This window comes from Sorex fumeus, unplaced genomic scaffold (genome assembly GCF_029834395.1).
Source record: "Sorex fumeus unplaced genomic scaffold, SorFum_2.1 ptg000009l, whole genome shotgun sequence".
Classification (NCBI taxonomy): Eukaryota; Metazoa; Chordata; class Mammalia; order Eulipotyphla; family Soricidae; genus Sorex; species Sorex fumeus.
Window position 1 is genome coordinate 13,841,316 of NW_026606066.1, and position 22,612 is coordinate 13,863,927.

Consider the following 22,612-nt stretch of genomic DNA (forward strand, 5'->3'; position numbering starts at 1 on the left):
ATTTTTTCTTCTGTCTTAGTTGGCAAACTTTTTCCTATATAGAATATAGAGATATCTTTTTCATATACTTTTTTTAACAATTTTTTTTTTTAAATTTAAAAACCATGTTTATCCTGTAGGTAGCCGATTGCACGAAGATAGATACATGCTTAAATAGAATTCAAAGTACTGTTTTGTAGGAAGGAAGCATTTAATGTTAACTGGTTTGTTTTAAATTTTGAATGTTATAAGAAAGCCTTACATGAGCTGTAGTGCCGTATACCAATCACTAGGAATATAATATAAATATTTCAAATCTTCTGTATTCTAGTATCTTCTTTAGGTTGAAATAGCAAAGTGATTCAAAATTTAAAAGTCAGCTTAATGATTGTCTCCAATGGAGACGGTTTTATTTCTTAATTTGGTGTGTGTGAATACTTCTATATTTAAAATAATATTTAAAAATGGATTTTTCCCACCAGCCTTGTAATCCATCAAATTGTCTTAATGAAATCACTAAACTTCCTCCCTTTCCAAATCACCTACCCAAAACAAACTAAAAAAGCAAAACAACTATAAGAAACTTATAGCTTTCCTTATTCAAAACAAATTTTATAATACCTGAATAGTTGTAGAGCCATGGGAAAGAGACAATGCTTAAAACTATCCAAGGATGCCATTAGGAAATATATATGCTGCTAGATCAAGCCAGTAGGTCAGGCCAAAAATAAATAAATAATACTGTTTCAGTTATTTGATTTAGCTGTGGTCACAACTCTCAGAAGGGTTCTGGAAATTATCTTACCTCCATTAAAAGCAATTTGTTACTTCACACTTTTAGAAATATTACTGATTTGTTAATCACAATTTTTAAGTGATATAAGCATGTATTACGTATGAATATAAGAATGTATTAAGTAAAATATAAGCATTATTAAGTATGAATATCAAAATCTATAAAAGTATTTGGCTCCATACAAAAATATACATAGATTTAGGGAACTAGTTTCATTTGGAGGTTGGGGCTCACTCTTGGCGGGCAGTGGTCAGGGGATCATATGCAGTGCTAGGGACTGAAGCAAGGTCAACTTCTTGGAAGTTGCCTTAACCCCTCTACTATCTCCATTCATGTGGGTAGTTTTTTGTACACTTACATAAAAAGTTATCAGACTTAACCTGACCTCCATTCCCCGTTTCCCACAATTTTCAGGGGAAAAAACAAATTAATCACCATCTCCCAATTGTACTGATGCTATTCCCCCTTGGGATTTTTTCAGCCCTCCCCAAAGAGTCGGTGAAACAGTGAAATTTTACTTTATAATGTGAATGTTTTTCCCCTATGAGAGTTAATTATTTTTCTTTCTAAACCAGGGTGTCAGTGTGGAAGCTGTTGATCCTGTGTTCCAAGCTAAAATGTTGGACATGCTAAAGCAGACAGGAAGGTAAGTAATGTAAATGACTATAAATATAGATAATAGGAAATATTTCAAAGGAATATCTAAAGAATATACACATTTATGGATAATCTTGGGGGTAGAAGCCACATAATTTATGAGATAGTATTAGTGCTATGCACCATGTATAGCATATCTTTTTCCACTAAGTCAAAGGAGTTTGTCAGTCAGAAATCTCCTTTTATTAAAATTCCCAGTTGCGCCAGAGCAGTAGTACAATGGATAGGGCATTTGCCTTGTACACAGCCATCCTGAGTTCAGTCTCCAGGATCTCATATGGTTCAAGCACCACCAGGAGTAATTTTTACTTAGTGCAGAGCCAGGAGTTACCCCTGAGCATTGCTGGGTGTGACCTATAAAGCAAAAATAAATAAATAAAATAAGCCCCTCAAATAACTAAAATGCCTGGTTGTCACTTGTTAATAAGCTTGGGCTCTCACTTCCCTCTGTTTAGTATTTGTCTGCTTAGAGTTGACCATCTAGTCTTCTGGGGGTTTGAGCACACCCTGCTGTGCTCAGAGTTTACTCCTGGTTCTGTGATCTGGGACCACTCCTGAAGAGCCTGGGGTACCACAAGTGGTCCCAGGAATCAAACCTGGATCGACTGCATGCAAGCCAAGTGCTTTACCTCTGTGCTGTCTCTTAGCCTACCATCAAGTCATTTATAATGAAAAGAGCTTGTTTTCTTCTTATATTAGGGAGTTGTAGATTGAATTTTTAATGTTATGTTTAACAAATATTGAACATGTAGGTTTATGAACTTCAAAGACCAGAAAAGTATAATCCAGTTGTTCAGGTTTTATCTAGATATCCCTTCCAGATTAAATCTCTATAGTTGTCATTCTTTTGCTTGAATTCTTCTACTGTGGAAGAAACTTCAAAATTAATGTTAGCAAAAGGCCCAGCAGCTGAGCAGAAGAGTGCAAATTGGTTTTTGACTGAGTTCCTAGTTCTACTGCTGGTTTAATTGATATTTAATCCTTTCACAACAGTGGATCCTGGTGTCCATTGTTAAAAATGTACTCTGCCTGGAAAATCCAACTCCCAGAGCTAAGGAGTTAAAGAGTAGATATTTACTTGAATGCTGAAAGGGTAAAAACTGGCTCTGAGAAAGTGTGGTAACAAGGTGAAAAACTGAAAGCCTTATCTACCACTGCTAATGTGTATCTCTTAATGATAGCACTGCTTTGTCACACTTACTCATTTCCATGTTTTCTGGATAATGTGGTGTATGATTTCAGTGTTCTAATGGTGCTTTTTCACACCTGTGTGTTTTTCATCTCTTCTTAATTTATACCCTGTTAGTGTGTTGTTTCTTTTCATATCATAAATGTAATACTTCTTCCCTTCTGAACAGCTGAATGCCCTCTTTGTTTCAGGCCTGAGATGGTTGTTGGTTGGTATCACAGTCACCCTGGCTTTGGTTGTTGGCTTTCTGGTGTGGATATCAACACTCAGCAGAGCTTTGAAGCCTTGTCAGAGAGAGCTGTGGCAGTGGTTGTGGATCCCATTCAAAGTGTAAAAGGAAAGGTAGAGTATATTCTATGTTTCTTAGCCTCTACTGCCCCATTCTGTTTACAGATACATTACATAAAGTTCTATTTTGTTTAAAGCAAGATTCTTAATTACACACACCAGTAAGCCCTTCTGTTTATATGTTATGGATTTTTTTTTAAACCTCTGTACAAGTTTATAGATGTGTTTTGGTATTACTACAATTTAACTATTTAGAGGCTTATTTCTGCTTTTGTTGGCTCTTGTCTAATCATGTTTAATTTATTTTTTCACTGATTTAGAAATGTTAAGCTTACACATCGATCAGTCCTTACTTTATTTTAAAATGAATTAGGATACCACTAAAAGAATTCAGTTATCAGGAGCTCTATTTTATAAATATTGTACAGGTCATATTCTGAAGTTATATGTTTCAAATATTTTAGACAATAAAAACTTGCCCCCTAAGACTTGGTAGCAACCATTTATGGTTAGAGTGAGGACACAGATGAATGATTAAATATGCTAAATGATTCTGAAAAGAGATTAACTTACAAACATATTGGGTTATAGTTGTTCTTTGTTGAAATCTCTTTTGTTCTTGTTTAGATCTTTTTTGTTGTTGTTCGTTCTTTTTTCCCTTTTTTTCTTTCTTTCCTTTTTTTTATTTTTCTTTCTTTCTAGCCCCATATGCCATTTTCCTATTTCCTGCCTCATGACAGCAGGGAGCAGCTCTATTATCACCTTCACAGAGCTGTCTGCAAATGTGAGAGGCAATTCGATTTTGCTCAACCACAGGGAGAGTGGATTAGAAAAACTACAGAACATACAGAAATTGGCTAGGTGGTTACTGCTTTAAAATACTGCTGAGGTGTCTTGTTTGAGCATGTTACTTCCATTGTAGTGTAGAATAATTGTTAAAATAAAATCACAATACATTTATGAAATACTTCTTTATGCAGCTTTTACAAATAATTTTTAAAGCACTTAAAAGTAAATAATAGCTTGCTATCAATGAGATCTGGCATTTGATAGTATTGCAGATTACATTTACATCTGCTCACAAGCCTCAAACAAACCAAATATGACTGTTAAAACATGGGCGGTTTTATCTACCATGAATTTGAAGTTGAATACTTTCTGACATCATATTATTTTGATGACTAGAAATTGAGGTCTTCTCTAAATCATGATCTTATTAGATGTGATTTAGCTTTTCAGAGAGTGAAACTAGCCACAAAAAAAATAATAGAAGCTGGTGTTCTAGGCAATTCAGTATGGATAACTTTTTGTGCTTGCTCTAGTTCAATTTGTTTACTTCTTTTTGTACTTGTGTTTTTACCTAACAAAGAAGTTGAAAACCATTGACCTTTTATTAAAATATCATATAATATTTAAATTCTAATAATTAATGTGCCTTTTTTGTAACTCTTCAGCTAACCCACTGAAATAGGAAGTCTGATTTAGAAACATAACAGTTAATGATTAAGCCCCAACTATAGTCTTTACAGGTAATAAATGAAGTTTAATTTTAAAACTTCTATTTTGTGATATTAAATATGACTATAATTTTTTGTTCATTATGGTCACTACTTTGAAAAGAATTACTAATTTAAATGCTGAGTTCAAATGAAATGTAGATAAAACAGATATTTTCTGTTTTTTGTTTATAGTATTTTAGTTTCTATAGTTTAATATAACACTAATTTGCATTCAAAATAATCACAATTCATATTAAAACTGAGTTTTGTTAAAATATATTTACCATGTGATGTTATCTGGTAAAATGTAGTATTTTAAAAATACTTAAAATTATGAAGTCATGAAAAACAGTTTTGAAAAAATCTGGCATTGATATCTATCATTGCTCATTGAGGTCTAGCTCTGCCTAACATACAGAATCATGTAACTACCTAAAAAAGAAGATCCAGCTCTTTGTCAGTAATACAACTTAATCTATGAAGGTTTCTGAGTTGAATTATGGTTTGCTCAATGTTAAGGCCTCTCAAAACACTGAAGAAAAATTATTGCTCACAAAACTATGACCAAACGGTTCTAGTTGCATCATTAATCCCAGTAAATGCTTAATAAATATTTCAATATCAATCTAAGTTATTTGTGTTTCACTCTTAAATATTGTTGATCTGAATGTGACTAAGTATGGGTTCTTTTATAGTAGTGTTTCTAGTTCTTTTTTTATTATTATTTCATTGTAAGTATCTTTTAAAAATTAATAATGGTTATTAAGTTTCATCAAAAGGATTAAAGTTAAGAATTAAACTTAAGAAAATGAAGAAAAAACTGGATTCTCCCACCATCTTTCCTACTTGTGATTAAGCCTGTCAAAATATATAATAAGCCAATAATCTTATTAAGAATTAAATAAGCTATATATGCAAATGATTTATATTGGGTGTCTGCATAATATCTCTTCTGTATATTTTTTTCCATTTTTGTGAATTCCGATGTTACCTACTTTTTAGTAATTAAAATGGAGCCATTCCATTTTACCAGAGGATAAAAATTTAGGGTCTAAATCCTAACATTAAGCAGTAGAACAGTGGTAGAACTCAATAGTTATAAAATTTTAGACTTTAAACTTTTTATTTGTTCTTTAATATTAGTGATGAATGATAGAGTGATTCCAGAGTGGAAAGCGAGTACTAGAGGATATGACAGCTCCTTTTTGTTTGTTTGTTTGTTTGTTTTTTGCTTTTTGGGTCACACTGGGTGATGTACAGGGGTTACTCCTGGTTCTCCACTCAGGAATTACCCTTGGCGGTGCTCAGGAGACCATATGGGATGCTGGGAATTGAACCTGGGTCGGCCACGTGCAGTGCTATTGCTCTAGGCCCCAGAGCTTTTATTAATCTGTATGGATAGGTGTTATCTGAGCATAAGTGAGAGAAAAGAGCTGTACTTACATGTTTTCTCTTTAAGTTCTTAGAGTTCTCTGTCCTATTTATATTAGGTATTGTATATTAAGTGATTTTCACTTATTTTATCAACACTGTAAATTTTTTTTAATTGTAGGGGAGAGCAGACATTGAATTTGAGCTTTTCTGGACCAAATCCTGAAACCAACATAAATTATTAAATCCACAACGTTAAGAATTTAGTCACTGTGTATTAAGTAATCTTATAAAGTCTTTTATATGATAAAGATGAAAATGAATGATTATATTTTGATAATTTAAATAGAAAATGATTTTGCAGGAGAAATCACATAGCGTAAGGCACTTTGCATGTGGATAACATGAGTTTTATTACCAGTGACAACAAGAATGATCCCTGAGCCCAGGACTAAGAGTAAGTCCTGAGCACCACAATGTGACCCAAAAAGCAAACAAGAAAACAAATATATCAAGATTAGGGAAATTGCTAGTGAACTTCGCTATAAACTAATCAGTGAAATACATTTTAGATTCTTTTTTATTAATTTGTAAGAGACATTTACATATTTTTAAGCTTAAGTTTTCAAGTGGCATAGTGATCGTTTCTTAGTAAATCTTTGATTATCTTACATGTTTACTCCACTAGACTTGATCCAAAAGTTAGTTGAACTTATAATATGTCTATACTTTTTTCCTAAGGAATAAAAAGCAATCACCCTGAACAAAGTTATAAAAATAGCATACAACTATTACCGCTATTGAAGCACATTTTGTGCAGGTTTATCTCAGTAAGATGTTTGTACGTTACCGCCTCACTTCTAACAATCCTTATATCTATTCTCTATTTTGAAAACGTAAGTAAATACTAAGAACCTTGCCTTTATTTTCAGATAATTTTTATTTAAAATCTTTTTGTCATAAGGAGGCACATATTTTACTTCACCAAGAAATCTTGTATTAGAGGGGTCAAAGTAATAGTCCAGTGTATGAGGCACTTACCTTGCTCGGTGGCCTACTTGGGATTAATTAACAGCATCTCTTACTGGTTTTCAGTGTGATCCCTGAGCACACAGCCAGGAGTAAGCCTTGAGCACCCTCCTCCACACACACACACACACACACACACACACACACAAATCTTGTATTAGAAAGTTTTAAGATTTTAAATGGCAAATAATGTTTTTATTTTACTTTTTCCTGTTATTTGAAATACACATATATACATACACATTTACACAAGTATATGAATGAATATATTATGAAGACAAGATATAAATAAAGAAGAGGCTTTGGGGGATTAGAGAGATTGAATAGAGATTCCTAGTTTTCCTGATTGAAAGAGAAATTAGTAAATACGGTATATAAAAATTCTATTTCTTTTTGTAGTAAAGCTTTGTGAGCATACACATCTTTTAGTTACTATATAGCATTTTTCATTTGCTTTCCATTTTTTTCATTCTTTTTTCATTCTGTTAAAGATTTTCATCATGCTCTCATATTTAATCTGTGAGGATCTCTTAAGAACATTATGGGTGCTAATGCCTATAGTTTTCCTAAAAGACAAATTATAATAGTTTTGACCTTTTGGTGATGTGTTCAGAAATCGCATATGTTTAGAAAATACAGTGATATGTTCAGAAGTAAGCAGGTATTACATAGAACATACAGTGTAGTTCTTCTCATTTTGATCTTCTGTATTAATATCTGGATTAATTTATTGGGATTTTGTATACTCTACATTTTTAGAATGTTAAATTAGTTCAAGTACAGCTTTGTTACTTAAAATACAGGAAACCTTTAAAACAGCATTCCATTATCTTTTCACTGTTGCTTCTTGAATTCCTATCTTTCCCCAATGAAATGATGACAGACACTCATTGATCACTTCTGTGTGGCCAGCATGCACTAAAAGTGAAATAAGATTTATTCTCCTTAATGTTATTTTGTGCCAGCAAACAGAAATAGACCTTTGAGGTTGTGTTGTAAATGCTCTTCTGAGTTATGGTTGATTCTTTAATGGTTATTCTTACTAGACTGCTAATAAACTGATTAATATCTATTACCACCACTTTTTATATTTAAAATAGCTTTATGCTATGCATTGTTTTTAATTTCAGGTTAAACACATGTCATTGTTTTATGACTTTCTAGTTTTACACTTTTTCTGTTTAATATACTATTGGAAGAAAACTTCATTAATTCAGATCTGAGCAGAAGTAAATGGAAAGTATCTATTTTGTAAAGCTAATAGATTTTGTGTGAAGGGAATTTGTTATTGTTTTGGGTGTTTTGTTTGTGTTTTGTTTTGGGCTACATCCAGTAGTGCTTAGGGCATACTCTTGTCCCTTGCACTCTGGGGGCTGTATGTGGGGCCTGGAATCAAACTCAGGCCAGCCCCATGCAAAGCAAGTCATTTAACTGCTATACTATCTAATCCAGAATGATCTTTTTTTCTTTATTTGGGGGGTGTGGGGTGGGAACACACCTGGCAGTGCTCAGAATTTACTTTGGCTCTGCGCTCAAGAGATAACTCTTGGTGGGCTCAGGGGACCATATGGGATGCCAGGGATTGAACTTGGGTTAGCTATGTGCAAGGTGGCACCCTGCATCCTATACTCTCTCTAGCCCCTGAATGGCATTTTTTTTTGAAGGGAAGAAAAAATTTTATATACTTCCCCAGAGCTTCCCCCCCTCCCCCAATATTTGTTCTTTTAACATTTTATATGTGGCTGGGTACTTTTCCTAGGTAAATAAAACAGACCTTGCTATCAAGAAACTGAAAGTAGTAGTAGTAGTCGTCGTCGTCATCGTCATCGTCATCATCGTCGTCTTCTTTTTCTTAGTTTAACTGTTACATCAGATATTTTGGTGATGAAGAATGCTGGTTATGATGTGTTGGTCACATGAAAACTGGTGGTATCGTTTACTAGTTGTGTTATCACAATTTAAGTTCTTAATTTAAGCCACATTTTTTTGTCCTTAATTTGAGAACATTGATGCCTACTTCTTCCTTTTATGAAAGGATTAGACAAAGTAATTTCTTTACGTAAGCCCAATAATAATACATAAAAGTGATATAGAACAAAATAATTGACTTTTACATTTATTTTCTTTTTTTTCTGTTTTTGGATCCACACCCATTGATGCTCAGAACTTCAGGCCCTGTGCTTAGGAATCATTCCTGGTGGACCCTCGGAGATATGTGGGATGCCAGGGATCAAATTGGTCAGTCATGTGAAAGGCAATGGTCCTACTGACTGTCCTATCTCACATGTATTTTCTATGAAATGACTTGGCCTATTGAGAGTAGAATGATAGATATATTTGCATTTTTTAAAATTTAGGTTAAAGATGATGATCATCTACCCTCCTATAACCAAACTAGCATGGTTAAATTCTAGCCCCTAGTATCCTATGTCTGGTTTTGAGCCAACCCCAGCCATGCAGTGCTAGGGATCAAACCCAGGTTAGGTGTATGTAAGGCAAGAACTTTAACCCCTGTTCTGTCTCTCCAGTGCTTAGTCTCTGACGTCTTTATTCCTTATGTGGAACTGCCAATTAGTGCACCAATTGTGTTGCTTTAGTTTGTCTGCTAGTGTTTCCCAAAGCAGGCAGTACTGCCATTTTAATTTCCCTGGGGTCGCTGGGATGATTTAGGGGGTGGTAAGTAGGCCTCCTACAGTTAGGAGAATATTTCCTGCTTGTATGCATGAGAACGTAGATTTCTTACAGGTTGATGAGTACTTTTTTTCCTTTTTTATTTTCCTTTTTTTTTCTTTCTTTTTCCCCCCTCTTTCTGAATAGGGCAGTGGACCAAGTAGAGTATAGAAACCTGGTAAAAAGAAATTCATATCTCTTTTTCATGTTATGGAGACTGATTGAATAGTCAGTTACCAGGTAGGATTGGTTCAAAATTGGTGTTGGATTTGTGATCCAGAGGAGATGATCTTGTGTTTTTTATTGAGAGCTCCTCAAGTTGTTCGGATTTTGAATTTATTATAGTTTGTCATTAATCTAGAAATACCTGTCAAAGGAGTATCAGAATTTTAAGTATAATTAATCTTTGTTTAGAGAAATAACATTCCGCAAGGCTGCTGTTTATTTTAATTAGGAATTTTCATGAGAAAATGAATTTTTTAAATGTTTGTCCCTAATTTCCTATTGATGTTTTTGTATGCCAAGTACCATTGATGCCAGATTTTTCATTCTGATTTGACTTGTTCCTAACTTAATGGATTGCAGTAGCACTATTCTGCTTTGTCTAGTGTACTTTTGGTGCTTTAAGAAGCTTATGCCGAAATGGTATTATATAGGAAAGAGGTTAGTTTTAGGAAACACTTGTTATGAATACAGTGGCAACCCCTCAGACTACAGTAGAGATCTGAACCTATATGAGGAGAATGGAAAGGTGTTTTGGGTAGGAAGAAATTTCTCAGATGACGAAAGTTCCGAGAAGGTTTCAGCCAGGTTAATGGGAAGCCCTGAGACAAAATTGGCCTTGGTAGAGAAATCACTTATATGATTGGAATGGCTAAGTTCTAGTATCTCTGCTATACTCAGCCTGGGAATAGTCCCAGATGTGAACTGGATCAACCCAAACCCCTCAGAGGAACCAAAAGTAAATTTATGGAGGTTGTGCAAGTTCTAGTAGAAGATGATCTAAACTAGAACTTTTAAGAATGCTTCAGTTAATAGCATTGAGAGAGAGAGGGTCGGTTTTATAACGAGTAGCCCAACTCTGTTAGGTACTATTTATAGAAAACAAGATATTGAGAGGTTAAATAACTGTCCTAGAGATCTCTTAGCTAGCAACTAACAAGAATTCTAATTCAGGAGGATTATGACTTCAGAGTGGTTCTAACCTTTAAACCCCTATTCCATACTGACTGCTTTGCTTATACTCTAAAAAATTCTGCGAACTATATTTTGTGGGTTAAGTATATTCTTTTCAGAGTTTCATAAATCTAAAAATACATAATTACCTTTTGCCATGCTGATTTCTAACTATCAGTTTGTTTTCATTAGGCATTTACATTAAAAACTTGCTACTTTACTATTTGAATTTTGATGCATGTCTTCACTTGTCAAAAAAGTACATTATGCTAGTTATGCCCCATCCCCCCCTTTTTCCCAATATATTGAAGTTGTTCTACAGATCTCTAGCTACCGTAAGCAATTCTCCAAGGATGAGAAAGAAAATGTACATACACATAGGAATTTCTTTTCCAGAGCTAAAATTGACATTTTATAAATAATTTCCGTGTTGCAAACTTGAAACTAAGAAATCACAGCAATTTAGTGATATGCATTTGGCATGAGTCAGTTTTAGTTCTTAGTGCTTTTCATTGGAAATGGCATAAAAAGTAAGATTTCTCTGAATTTTTTATGCCGTGGGCTCACAAGAGACATAAGATGTTTTTGGATGTCTGGCAGTGCATGACAGCAGAAATAACGAAGTGGTCACAAACCCCAGCAGAACTTCCCATGTCACATGCAGCCTTAATTTTTAAAGTATCTAGGAACAATCTAAGCAGTTGATAATATATCATTTCTAGGTGATAAAAGCTATTTGATATAGGGTGTTGCTTTCCTTTCTACACTTGCATTTTATAGTCATTTAGAAACTTTAAATGATAGTGAATTTTTGTGTTTTTAAATACATACCCTAGATCGTAACTGAATTGTAGCTTTATTTTCCTTTTTTGTTTTTATTTTGTTTGGGGGGCACAGGTGACAACTGTAGAGCTGTAGGAGAGGGGACCATGGCATTCCCCACTGGGTACTTTGGAACCGTGTGCCACGGATTGAGTTTGAATCCAGGGCTTCTATATTGTACCTTCCCCATACCCCCTTTTTTCTTTTCTTTTTGTTATTTGTTTTTTTTTAATACTGATTTTTAAGCTTTTTGAGTTTTTTCTTTCAAGCTTTTAAAATAATTTATTTTAGGGGCTGGAGCAATAGGTACAGCTGGTAAGGTACTTTCCCTCTGTGTGACCCATCGGTTTTGATCCCCAGCACCTCATATCGTCCCCCCTAAGCCCCTCAAGGAGTAAATCCTGAGCATAGCTGGGCGTGGCCCCCCAAAAAAACAAAATATTTTAATACAATTTATGTAAATAAACAAACACTTTCCATAGTAACTGGCGTAATTGTAATTGGAAATGCAAAAGATGGCTACTATAAAAGAGATGGAAAAATTTTAAACTAATTTTAAGAGTTGTACTTTTAAAACAGCTTTTTATGATATATAAAAATTAGGAACTATAGATCGGTATGTAAGAAATTTAGTTTAATCTTCCAGTGAACTAATGGCTGATCAGAGGTATGAATTTAAAAATAAATAGCATACTGAAATCACTGTACTATATTCATAAAGTAGCCAAATTATGGATTAAACTGAATTTAAAAATAAGAGTTTTGAGTCACAAACTAGATTATTATTAAAATGAATTGATGTGTCTTTGACCCTTGGGTATGCTTGGAATAAATGTGGAACACAGTATTGTTTTTAAAACGATTTTGCTTTTATAAGCTAAGACAGATGTACAAAAAAAGATGCAGTTTTTATTTTGTATTGGCAGCTTCCAAATATTTAGTATCTATTTCCAAGAGTTGCAATTAGTAAAGCAACCATGGTACTGAAATCTGCACATCCCACAAGCTAATTATATTTGCAAGGTCAGAGTGAATACATATTTTCAGAAAAATAAAGGGTTATATAAATATGTGTCTTCTACTTGGCTGTTATATCACAGTTTGTTGATCTGGAGTATAATGTGTACAATTCACAAATTTGTCTGATAACAGAAAGTGGTGTGTGATTGTGTTTATTTTACTAACCAGTATATTCACAGCAATCACTTCCAAATATCTCTCCAGTAAAGATGTGTTAATTACAAAACAGACAAGGTCTTCTATTATATTAAAGCTACTAACAAGAAGACAGCAGGAATCACACATGTAAATAGCATCATCAACCCCTATTTTAGTCCTCTGTTTTGATCTGTGAGTTGCGCATAGACCAAAGGTGCTATTAAAGACTGAGTGTATGAAATAGGCAGCATTATATGAACAAAATTTATTCAACAAGAAAACAGACCTTTAACATGAATTTAACAAGCCTGAGAAATTATAAACTATCATATGCTGCAGATTCATGCAGTGATAATAAACAAAAAAGGAAAGTAAGAGGTTTCCCTTAGCTAGCCAAACTGCTAATGGTTTTGTTATAAGCTGTCTACTGTTGCAGTGACCTCTGAAAAGTCTCAAGGCACTTGTACCAGCAGAAAAAATTAAATGGTCAGACTAGTGAGTAGAGATTCAGTGTGGTGTGTAGGATTTCAGCATGGAAAAAAAATGATAAAAAGTCTGGTATCATTCATGAAAATATCTTTCATACTTGGATGTTTTTGTTAAGTATTGTGGAAAGTTTTTTGTGCAAAGTTTTTTGGTTAGGTTATTGTTTGGCTTTGTAAGACAAATGAACTAGTTTAATGGCATATACACTTTCAAATAAACTGTTTAGAAAAGTTGTATTGTTCCAAAAAGTGGACTTCTTCTGCTGTTCTTTAATCAATGCCATAATTAGCCCTCGTTCGGAATATTTAAATTTTCAGTCTGAACCATAGTAGAGTGACCATTCTGTTGTCATTCTGTTGCATTATGCTATAAATACATAATGCCATCAGCTTATACACATCTTCAAGTGCTCACTAGGGCTTTTTCTTGAATCTTACTGTGGCATAATTAACACCTTCTTCACCCATTGCTCATTAGTGTGCTGGACATTAATGAGTCTATTTTGATAGCTTGCTTTAAAGGAGAAATCCATTTATTCTCACAGTGCAAAAAGCAATTATAAAATTATACAGAAATTAAAATTTAAAGTATATTGCCATATTTATATTTTATTGCATACTAAGGCTAATTTTGGTCTGCAGGTTGTTGAGCATGTTAGTTGCCTTAAGACAGTTGCTATAGTGATGGCAGCAAATTCCTTTAATCTTAGTGTAGTTAAGTGTTTGTTTTTCTATTGGCTATCATATTGTTACTCAGGAATTGTCCACCTAAGCATATCAGTTCATATAGACCTTCATTTATAAGTTGACTAGTATGTTAATCTATGTATTTTTCTCTTTGTTACATAACTAAGATATATTTCAGATTTACTTCCTAGCAGATTATATCTACTTAGCTGTTATTTTTATTTCCTCCTTTGGAAGTTTCACACCTGCTTAAGTATTCTAGAGATTTTTGCATATTGCTCTCCACTGTTTTGGTTTGAAAGGACGCAGTGTAAAAATGTATATAGGCATTTTGTTGTGATATGTTGGGATTTTCATAGTTTTATAGATTATTTTTCTATAAATTTTATTGAAACCTTAAAATGGAATCAAAGTTTTCTAAAAACAAAACTGGTCTTAAATATTTTACCACTAATGTTTATGTTGCCAATTTTTAATTGTGTATTTTTATATATATATTATGTGAATCTATTGAGAGAAGCACTTTTCTTTCCTACAATTCAGTTTTATTTTGCGAACTTTAAAAAAAAAATTGGAAAGTTTTACTTATCTGATTTAAATGTTTGCTATTGCTATTTATTTTTACTGCTTTATGGAAAACTGAGTAGGAAAGCTTTTTTTTTTTTTTTTGCCTTTTGGGTCACACCGGACAATGCACAGGGGTTACTCCTGGCTCTGCACTCAGGAATTACTCCTGATGGTGCTCAGGGGACCATATGGGATGCTGGGGATCGAACCCAGGTCGGCCACATGCAAGGCAAATGCCCTACCCTCTGTGCTATTGTTCCAGCCCTAGAAAAACTTTAAGTACAATTATAAACTTATAAAAGTGATAGTTGAGTCTGTATTATATATACTGTAATTTTTTAAAATTACGGTTGGTGTGTTTAAAAAAATATTAAATCATGCATATTTTGAATATACTTAGTATTATTTTGAGGCATGGGGAATCTTTGGGGAAATTCAGACTTCTGGAAATTAAAGCAAAATTAAATTTTTTTCCCGCCAAGAATGGACAAGTTCTTACATTGATTTACTTTTCAGTACTTTGGTCTAAGTATGTATTCTTTTTGATCCTTTGTGGAAACTTGTAGAAAGGAAGATCTATTTCTTGTAGTCTTATTTAGTATATATGAGCATAATATTACTACAAAGAAATTTTCAGACAATTGGATTTTCGTTGACTTAAGTTCAAAATTTTATTTTTTTCTTTCATAATTTCAATAACTTTGCAAATGAGAAAAAACATATTGTTGACCATAGCTTTCATAAAATATTTTTAATAAATCTTAGTTATTTAGCACTTTTAAAGGCAAATTTAAAGATTCTGTATTATCCTGTTATTTTGTGTGATGAATATATTTATTCTCTAGGTAGTTTAAAATTCCCTTCCCCCTCTCCCCCAGAAATTGCATTTGTCTTAAAATTCCAATGCCTTACCATAAAACTTGACGGTGTTTGAAAGTTTAAATTCTTTCAAATTCATTGTTGTGAACAGAAAGCAGCATGGGAAAGTATGATTCTTGTTCTCTTAGTATGTAAGAGCTAATAGATGATACTGTATCATGTAAGTACATAAAAACTTTCTATACAGATTACTGAATGCACTTAGCAAAAAGAGGATACCTATTGTTATTTCTTTACTATGAACTTAGGGCCATATCATTCTATACCATATTCCTGACTTCAAGTACAGATGACCTTGGTTTTCTTGTACTGTGCCTCCTATGCTTGACAGTGACTTGGATATTTAAGACCATCAGACAAGGTATAAAGTCTTTCATAGTCAAAAGAAGTACAAGGTATCTGACTAGAAGAGAATAGTGGAGCAAGTACCTTGCTGGTTGTAATTTTGTTGTCATTTCAAGTACTGTGGAGGTATAATTGATGTGACAGGGCTGGGCTTTAGATGTGGTCCCTTAGCTTGTGCTCACTTTCAGTTTTAGTTTCTCTTTGTCATTCATTTTGGTTAAGTAAAATTTAGGTGACAAATATATGCACCAATGAAGGCTTTTTGGTGGAAGTTTAGTAATGACATATTTCAATAATAAAGATGCAATGTTAATATTTTTCTTTACTGCTTTATGAAAATTACAATAATTGGTGTCACCTTACATTACAAGATAGAGGGTGGTGTGCTGATGGCACAGTCAGCAGGAGGTTCCTTTTTATTAATATTATAATTAAATGATTTTTCTGGAAATAGGCCAGAAACAGATGCAAGTTGATCATGCCTTGTCCACTGTTGCTTGGCATCATCACTTGTTTTTTAAAAAAGAATTGACTTGACACCTTGTTTTTACAGGTTGTTATTGATGCCTTCAGATTGATCAATGCTAATATGATGGTCTTAGGACATGAACCAAGACAAACAACTTCAAATCTGGGTCACTTAAACAAGCCATCTATCCAGGTAAATCCCATAGACAATGTTAAAACTCTGCTGTACATTTTTAAAACCTCTTATAAAGGCATTTTAGGATCTAACACTTAGCCATTTGTAATTAGTTATTTTCTGTGCTTAGAAAAATATTTGACCTATTGCAAATCAGATTTATTCATATATGAGTAATTTTTTAGTGGCGTTAATAAACTCTCCTAACATAATTTAGGATACCCTTTTGGGAAGCCAAATAAGAGCCTTAATGTTGATCTGTTTTTGCATATTAAAAGTTATAATAAAGAGTGATTAGAAAAATCAGATAGAATATATTTGCCATCATTGTTGATTGGTTACTTGGTTGATCAGTAGACTATTTCTCATAGCAGCAAATTATGGAAAAAAATAATGTATGCTTTCAAGAGTCCTTAGAAATATTTACTTTGTTGTACTTTAAATTCTGTATCTTTTTTGTTGTTTAATGCCAATATTTTATATTTAAAATATAAATAGCATCTATATATTACTTTGATTAGAATCTTACTCTTTCTTGTAATATCAACCTCTATCATTACAGTTATTCAGACACTTAATATCCTCCTGAGTGTTTAATGTTTTCTGTGTATCATTTGCATGCCTCATTGTTTTTACACAAATCTTTATTGTCTGCAAAAATTATTTTAAATGTGTTTTTAAGTGCTCCACAACCTGTGTCTATATAGTTAATTGCTTCTCTGAAGATTAATTAAAAAGACAGAAACACCATGTTTGGTTAAATAGAAAACACAGGACAAAGACATTATAGTAGCTATTGGCACTCTCCTTCTGTAACCTTGCTCTGTCATTCAGTTATCTTTAGGGAGTTGTGGCTTTAACAGTTAACATGGCTAAGCCTTGGTTACACTCTGATAACTTTATAATAAAGACACTTTGCAGCATTCATGCAACTGAAATGTTCATCACAGTGAAATGTTTTGTTGGAAAGGATTTAGGTGTGTTGCTTTTAAAAAGTTTTTTGTTTTTTTTTTTTTTACAAGTCAGGGAAAGCTGCAAAGTTTAATGAGTATGAAATAAGCTACCAGTGTTTTTGATTGGGTACAGACAAGCCCATGCTTGCATGTTCCAAGAGAATATATTATTGGACCTGTTTAGCCAGTGATAATGACCTTTCTTATAAACCCCCATAGCAGCATACTGCTTCATTATTTTTTTTTATGGAAAAGGTTAAGTAGCATCTCACAATCCAAGATCATAATGATTATTGCATAGTATTTTTATGCCAGAAGTTTTTACTAATTGCAAGTCAGCAGCCACCTGTTGCAAATTTCAGGCCATGATAGCTGATAGCTGCTTTTTAACCCTAAAAATTAAAGAAGGTCAGTTTTAAAATGTTTCTCTCCAATCCAGTCCATTTTTTTTAAATCATACCATACAGTGTATAATTTAAGATGGAACTCCAGAAGCAGGTTGTAAAATGATATGTGTGTATAGTAGCTGCAGCAACATTGTTTATCCTTTCAATTTAGTTTGTTTTGCCTTCCAATTAAGATCTGTAAATATATTTATCTCACAGTTTATATAGTGCCCACCAGAATGACATCTATCTGGGTGCTTTACAGTTTTAAGATTATTTCAATACTAAAACACTCACATGAGATCAATACAAAAAGTGAAAGAGTAAAACCACACCTTAAACTTTTTTTTCAGTTTTCTAAGAGTAGATAGATAACAATAGGGGAAAACAGCCCTGAAGAACCTATAGTTCATGATACCTAAAATAGAAATTTTAATGTTACCTGTTAGCATAATTTTAAACAAAGGGAAAGTGGCTCATCATAAGAGGACCCTTTCTCATAAACCTATTTTTAGATTCTATATAGGAACCCAACAACAATTGTCAATATTCCTGGTGATCACTATGGGGATTCTAATATGATTTCTTTGCTATTAGTCTTAAAAGTAATGGGGAAAATTATGATCACATTGTAGGCTTTTTTTTTGTCTGCCTATTTACAGTGTATTGGTACGGTTGCCTTTAGGTACTAGAATTATGGTATTTGTCCTTGTGTTTTATTTCTTAAACTTATACTGTGAAATGTTACTTTTAGAATATTTTTTATAGTGCCAATAACTATATGCTGTAATAGCCAAGAAGTATGTTGAAGTATATCTACCATTAAACAAGTCTCATAGGGGCCGGAGTGATAGCATAGCAGATAGGGTGTTTGCCTTGCATGCAGCCGACCTGGGTTCAAGCCCTGGCATCCCATATGGTTCCCCCAAGCACCGCCAGGAATAATTCTTGAGTGCAGAGCCAGGAATAACCCCTGAGCATCGCTGGGTGTGACCCAAAAAGCAAAAAATAAAAATATAAATAAATAAATAAACAAGTCTCATAGACAAGCTTATATTAACTTTTCCTCCCAGTTTTTGAGCCAGATCTGACAGTTCTTGGGGCTTATTCCTGGCTTTGTGCTTAGGATCACTCTTAGCTGGACTTACAGAACCATATGGGGGAAATATTTTTTCTTTAGATCTTAACTGCTTTAATTTTTTAGGAGTTTGACTTTCAACTGATGAGATTACTATATAGATCATGAAGTGCCTTATAATCTTCCTGATTTTACATAGCGTTGAGTATATCTTCTCAATATTAGAGGCAATGTCTGTAATGTATGATTTAGGTAGATGTTTTTGCTTTCGACTATTTTACTTAGTCATTTTGTAGGAAGCAATTCTTATAGAATCTTATTTTAGCAACTCACTTTAGCAATCCCGCAAAAAAATATAGTTCTACATAGTTCCATCTAATGTAGTGAAATGTTCTCGTAAACTGCCTATATTTATGTTCTATAGTTTATATCACCTTTGCTCATGCGTCACTGAAGTTCTAAGATTATTACTTTATTAATAATGATGGGTGGGATGTGCCACACCCAGCTGTGCTCAGGACTTTCTCCTGGCTCAGTGCTCAGGGATCAGTCCTGATGGTACTCAGGGGACCATATGTGGTGCAAGGAATCAAATCAAAGTCAGACGCATGCAAGGCAGGTGCCTTACTCACTATGTTATGTCTCTGACCCCAGTTCTGCATTTTCTGACTGTGGATTTATTAACTTTATGATCACTGTATAGAATTACCAAGTTAGGGCATTCACTGCATAAAGGCACAAGGATAGAAAGCAGTTTTCTTCTGAAATTCTAGTTGTAAACTCCATTCTCCAGCCACGCTGTGTCTGCTGAGAGAATTGGGTACCTCTTTCTTTTTCTTTCACCCAAGATTTACTTCCTAATTTGCATAAGGTAAGTATACATTAAGGATAGATATCTTGATTAAATTTAGTTTTTGATATGTATGATATAGCACTTGTATGCACTTAGAAAATTTTGCTCACTGAGAAATTTAGTTCACTCTTCCAGGGGTTATTGGATGAATAAGGATATTCTTAGAACTTTGATATCACATATCAGCCTTTTTCAGTCACTTCACTATGGGATTTCATAGCACACACTGTAGCAGATGTTAGGAATGTAAGAATAGAATGTCACAGTACATATCTAACATGTTTTAGTACTTGGTGGAGTGTTATTTGTTAACAAAGCTTAAGAAGACTGTACTCTATTATTATCTTGATCCTTCAAATACAAGGACTTAATCCAGGAATTCCCTAAGCTACATTGCAACAAAGTATAGTGGAATTAAGAAAAAGAAAAACCTCAGGTTTATGCTGTGAATGAAGAAATATTAAATTCTATGCCCTTTTCCCCCTTTGAAATACCAAAAAGCTTCCTAGAATTATCACATCAGACTTAATAAATTATATATATTTTTTTCAAATTAGGAAGTTTATTTTTATCTGGGACTGGAGGGATGGCACAGCGGGGAGGGCATTTGCCTTGCACACGGCCAACCTGGGTTCGATTCCTCCATTCCTCTCTGAGAGCCTGAAAAGCTCTCCTTGGCGTATTCAGTATGTCAAAAACAGTAACAAGTCTCACAATGGAGACCTTACTGGTGTCCACTCGAGCAAAAATTGATGAACAAAAGGAGGACAGTACTACAGTGCTATTTTTATCTGGATTATGATGACATTAAACCCTATCCTCAACTCTTAAGGCAATGAAAATTTGTGACTGCGTGCTGTGTATATCCAGCTTTAAAGACTATGTGAACCAGGGCGCTGGAGTGATAATACAGCGGGTAGGGCATTTGCCTTGCATGCGGCCAACCCAGGTTTGATTCCCAGTATTCCATATGGCCCCAGGAGCACCACCAGAAGTAATTCCGGAGTGCATGAGCCAGGAGTAACCCCTGAGCATCGCCGGGTATGACCCAAAAAGCAAAAAAAAAAAAACAAGAATATGTGAACCTTATCTCTAAACATCACTTCTAAATTTGGTTAGGGAAAAAATCCCTAAGATTAAATACGGTGTATGTCTAGCATCAGGACCCTGAGCTTCCTAGCATTACATGGTCCCCCCAGACTCTTCAAGTTATACTACAGAGCTAAGATTATAGGATACACATTTTATGAGATGAAAAATACTAATTTGTTTTTTTTCTAATTTATCTAGGCATTAATTCATGGACTAAACAGACATTATTATTCCATTACTATTAACTATCGGAAAAATGAACTTGAACAGAAGGTAAGTTCTGACTTTTAATCTTAGGAAAGGAAAAATATCTTTATTAAGCCATTTAAAATTTTCTGAGTTTTCAAAATTTGGATTTTCTACTTTCATTGATGGGCGCCATATGTTTTTTCATTCTTTTTGAATTATGGAATTAAAAGAAAGAAATAATTTATTGGCTTAAATGCTGATTTACCATCTTTGAAGATGGTGAAGTAGGAGAGAAAGTGGAAAATTTCCTGGTTTGATTTTTGTGAGAAATCTCAAAAATACTTCTAGCTTTGTGATTTTTCTGGTTTCTCAGCTGTTAGACTAAGTTTTTCAGTTGCATTATTAAGTACTTTCTAAGATTTAAGAGAAATAAATTAGATTTCACTTACGCAATACTTTTTTAAAAACCTACCCTGTTTACCTAGTTAAACAAAAGATGAGCTTAAAGGGAAATGCATATTGGGACTTTCAGATGTTTTGAGCTGACTTTGTATCTTCTTATACCAGTTTCCAATTTTGATTAGTTTTTCATTTAACTATCATCTAGTAGATTGACTAGCATTCCTTTGTTTCTACTATTTTAGGATTATTCAGATATTGTGGGGGGGTTTTTTGTCCTCTTCCTTCCTACTGCCAAATATTTGTCTCCCTATTGCTTTGTGGGGTGGAGGTTAGTGGAGTATGACATAGGGCTTATTCCAGGCTCTGCACTCAGGAATCATTCCTGATGGAGCTTAGGGAACCATTATGGTGCTGGGAATAAAACCCTGGCAGCTGCTTGCAGGACAAGCACCCTATCGATAGTCCTATCTTACTAGTGGAAATTTTTTTTACACGAACATGCTTTTAAAAGGGAATTATAGCACATAAGGTTATACAGGAGGTAAACTAAGTTAAATTCTCCATGTCTACTTAATTTCCATTTTTAATCTATATAAATCTCATGTTGTTTTAGATTAATCTTAGATGTGTGCATATATATGTAGTGCTATATAAGATTTTCATTAGAATTTTTTTTAAGTGTGATAACCACTGATTTAAACTCTAAACACACACACAAAGAGTGTGGGTACGTGAGCATAGTGATGAGTAAGGGGGCTGCAGGAAACTGGTTTCCCCATTGCTTTAGATGAGAGGGAGAACTATGTCTCCATATTGGGGCTAGAACAGTGTGCCTTGCACATGGCCAACCTGGCTTCTATCTCTGACACCCTTTATAGTCCCCTGAGGATCTCTAGGAGTGATTCTTGAACACAGAACACAGAGTAAGCCCTGAGCACTGCTAGGTTGTGGGGAAAAAAATTCTTTAGCTGCTTGCTTTTGTCCCAACTTTTAGCTCTACATTGATAAATTAAGTAGATTGCTTCAAGTGTAGTTTGAACACTTTTAATTATACGTAGATATAGGTCATGGAGGATTTATTTAGATGAAATTATTTTATCAGAGTGATACCTAGCAACCACTATTTGAAAATAATCAGTTAATGATTAATCTGGATAATTAATATAAATTATTCAGACCTATGAGATTTTTTCTTTTTTATATTTTGTGCCCATAAACTTAGTCATTATCCTTGACATAAAAGAAACATGTACATGCACTCACACACAAACACAAAATTATAAATTATGTTTATGTTCTTTGGAGTTCATTTTAAATGCTTGCTTGGTACCAAAACCTACTATACCCTTATCCGATCAACCTATATACTTGACACAAAACTTTACCTGAATCATTGGTTTACTTTGCCAGTAGAATCAT

At 33.8% G+C, this 22,612-nt stretch overlaps 1 protein-coding gene across 1 annotated transcript in view; it reads left to right on the forward strand.

Annotated features, from left to right (window-relative positions):
* Positions 1–22,612, forward strand: part of PSMD14 (proteasome 26S subunit, non-ATPase 14) — a 102,615-nt gene that overhangs the window by 64,147 nt on the left and 15,856 nt on the right. Inside the window, exons 6-9 of the mRNA XM_056110205.1 lie at positions 1,351–1,421; positions 2,813–2,963; positions 16,151–16,258; positions 20,801–20,875. Of these exons, the coding sequence (XP_055966180.1) occupies positions 1,351–1,421; positions 2,813–2,963; positions 16,151–16,258; positions 20,801–20,875 (405 nt within the window). The remainder of the gene's footprint in view (positions 1–1,350; positions 1,422–2,812; positions 2,964–16,150; positions 16,259–20,800; positions 20,876–22,612) is intronic.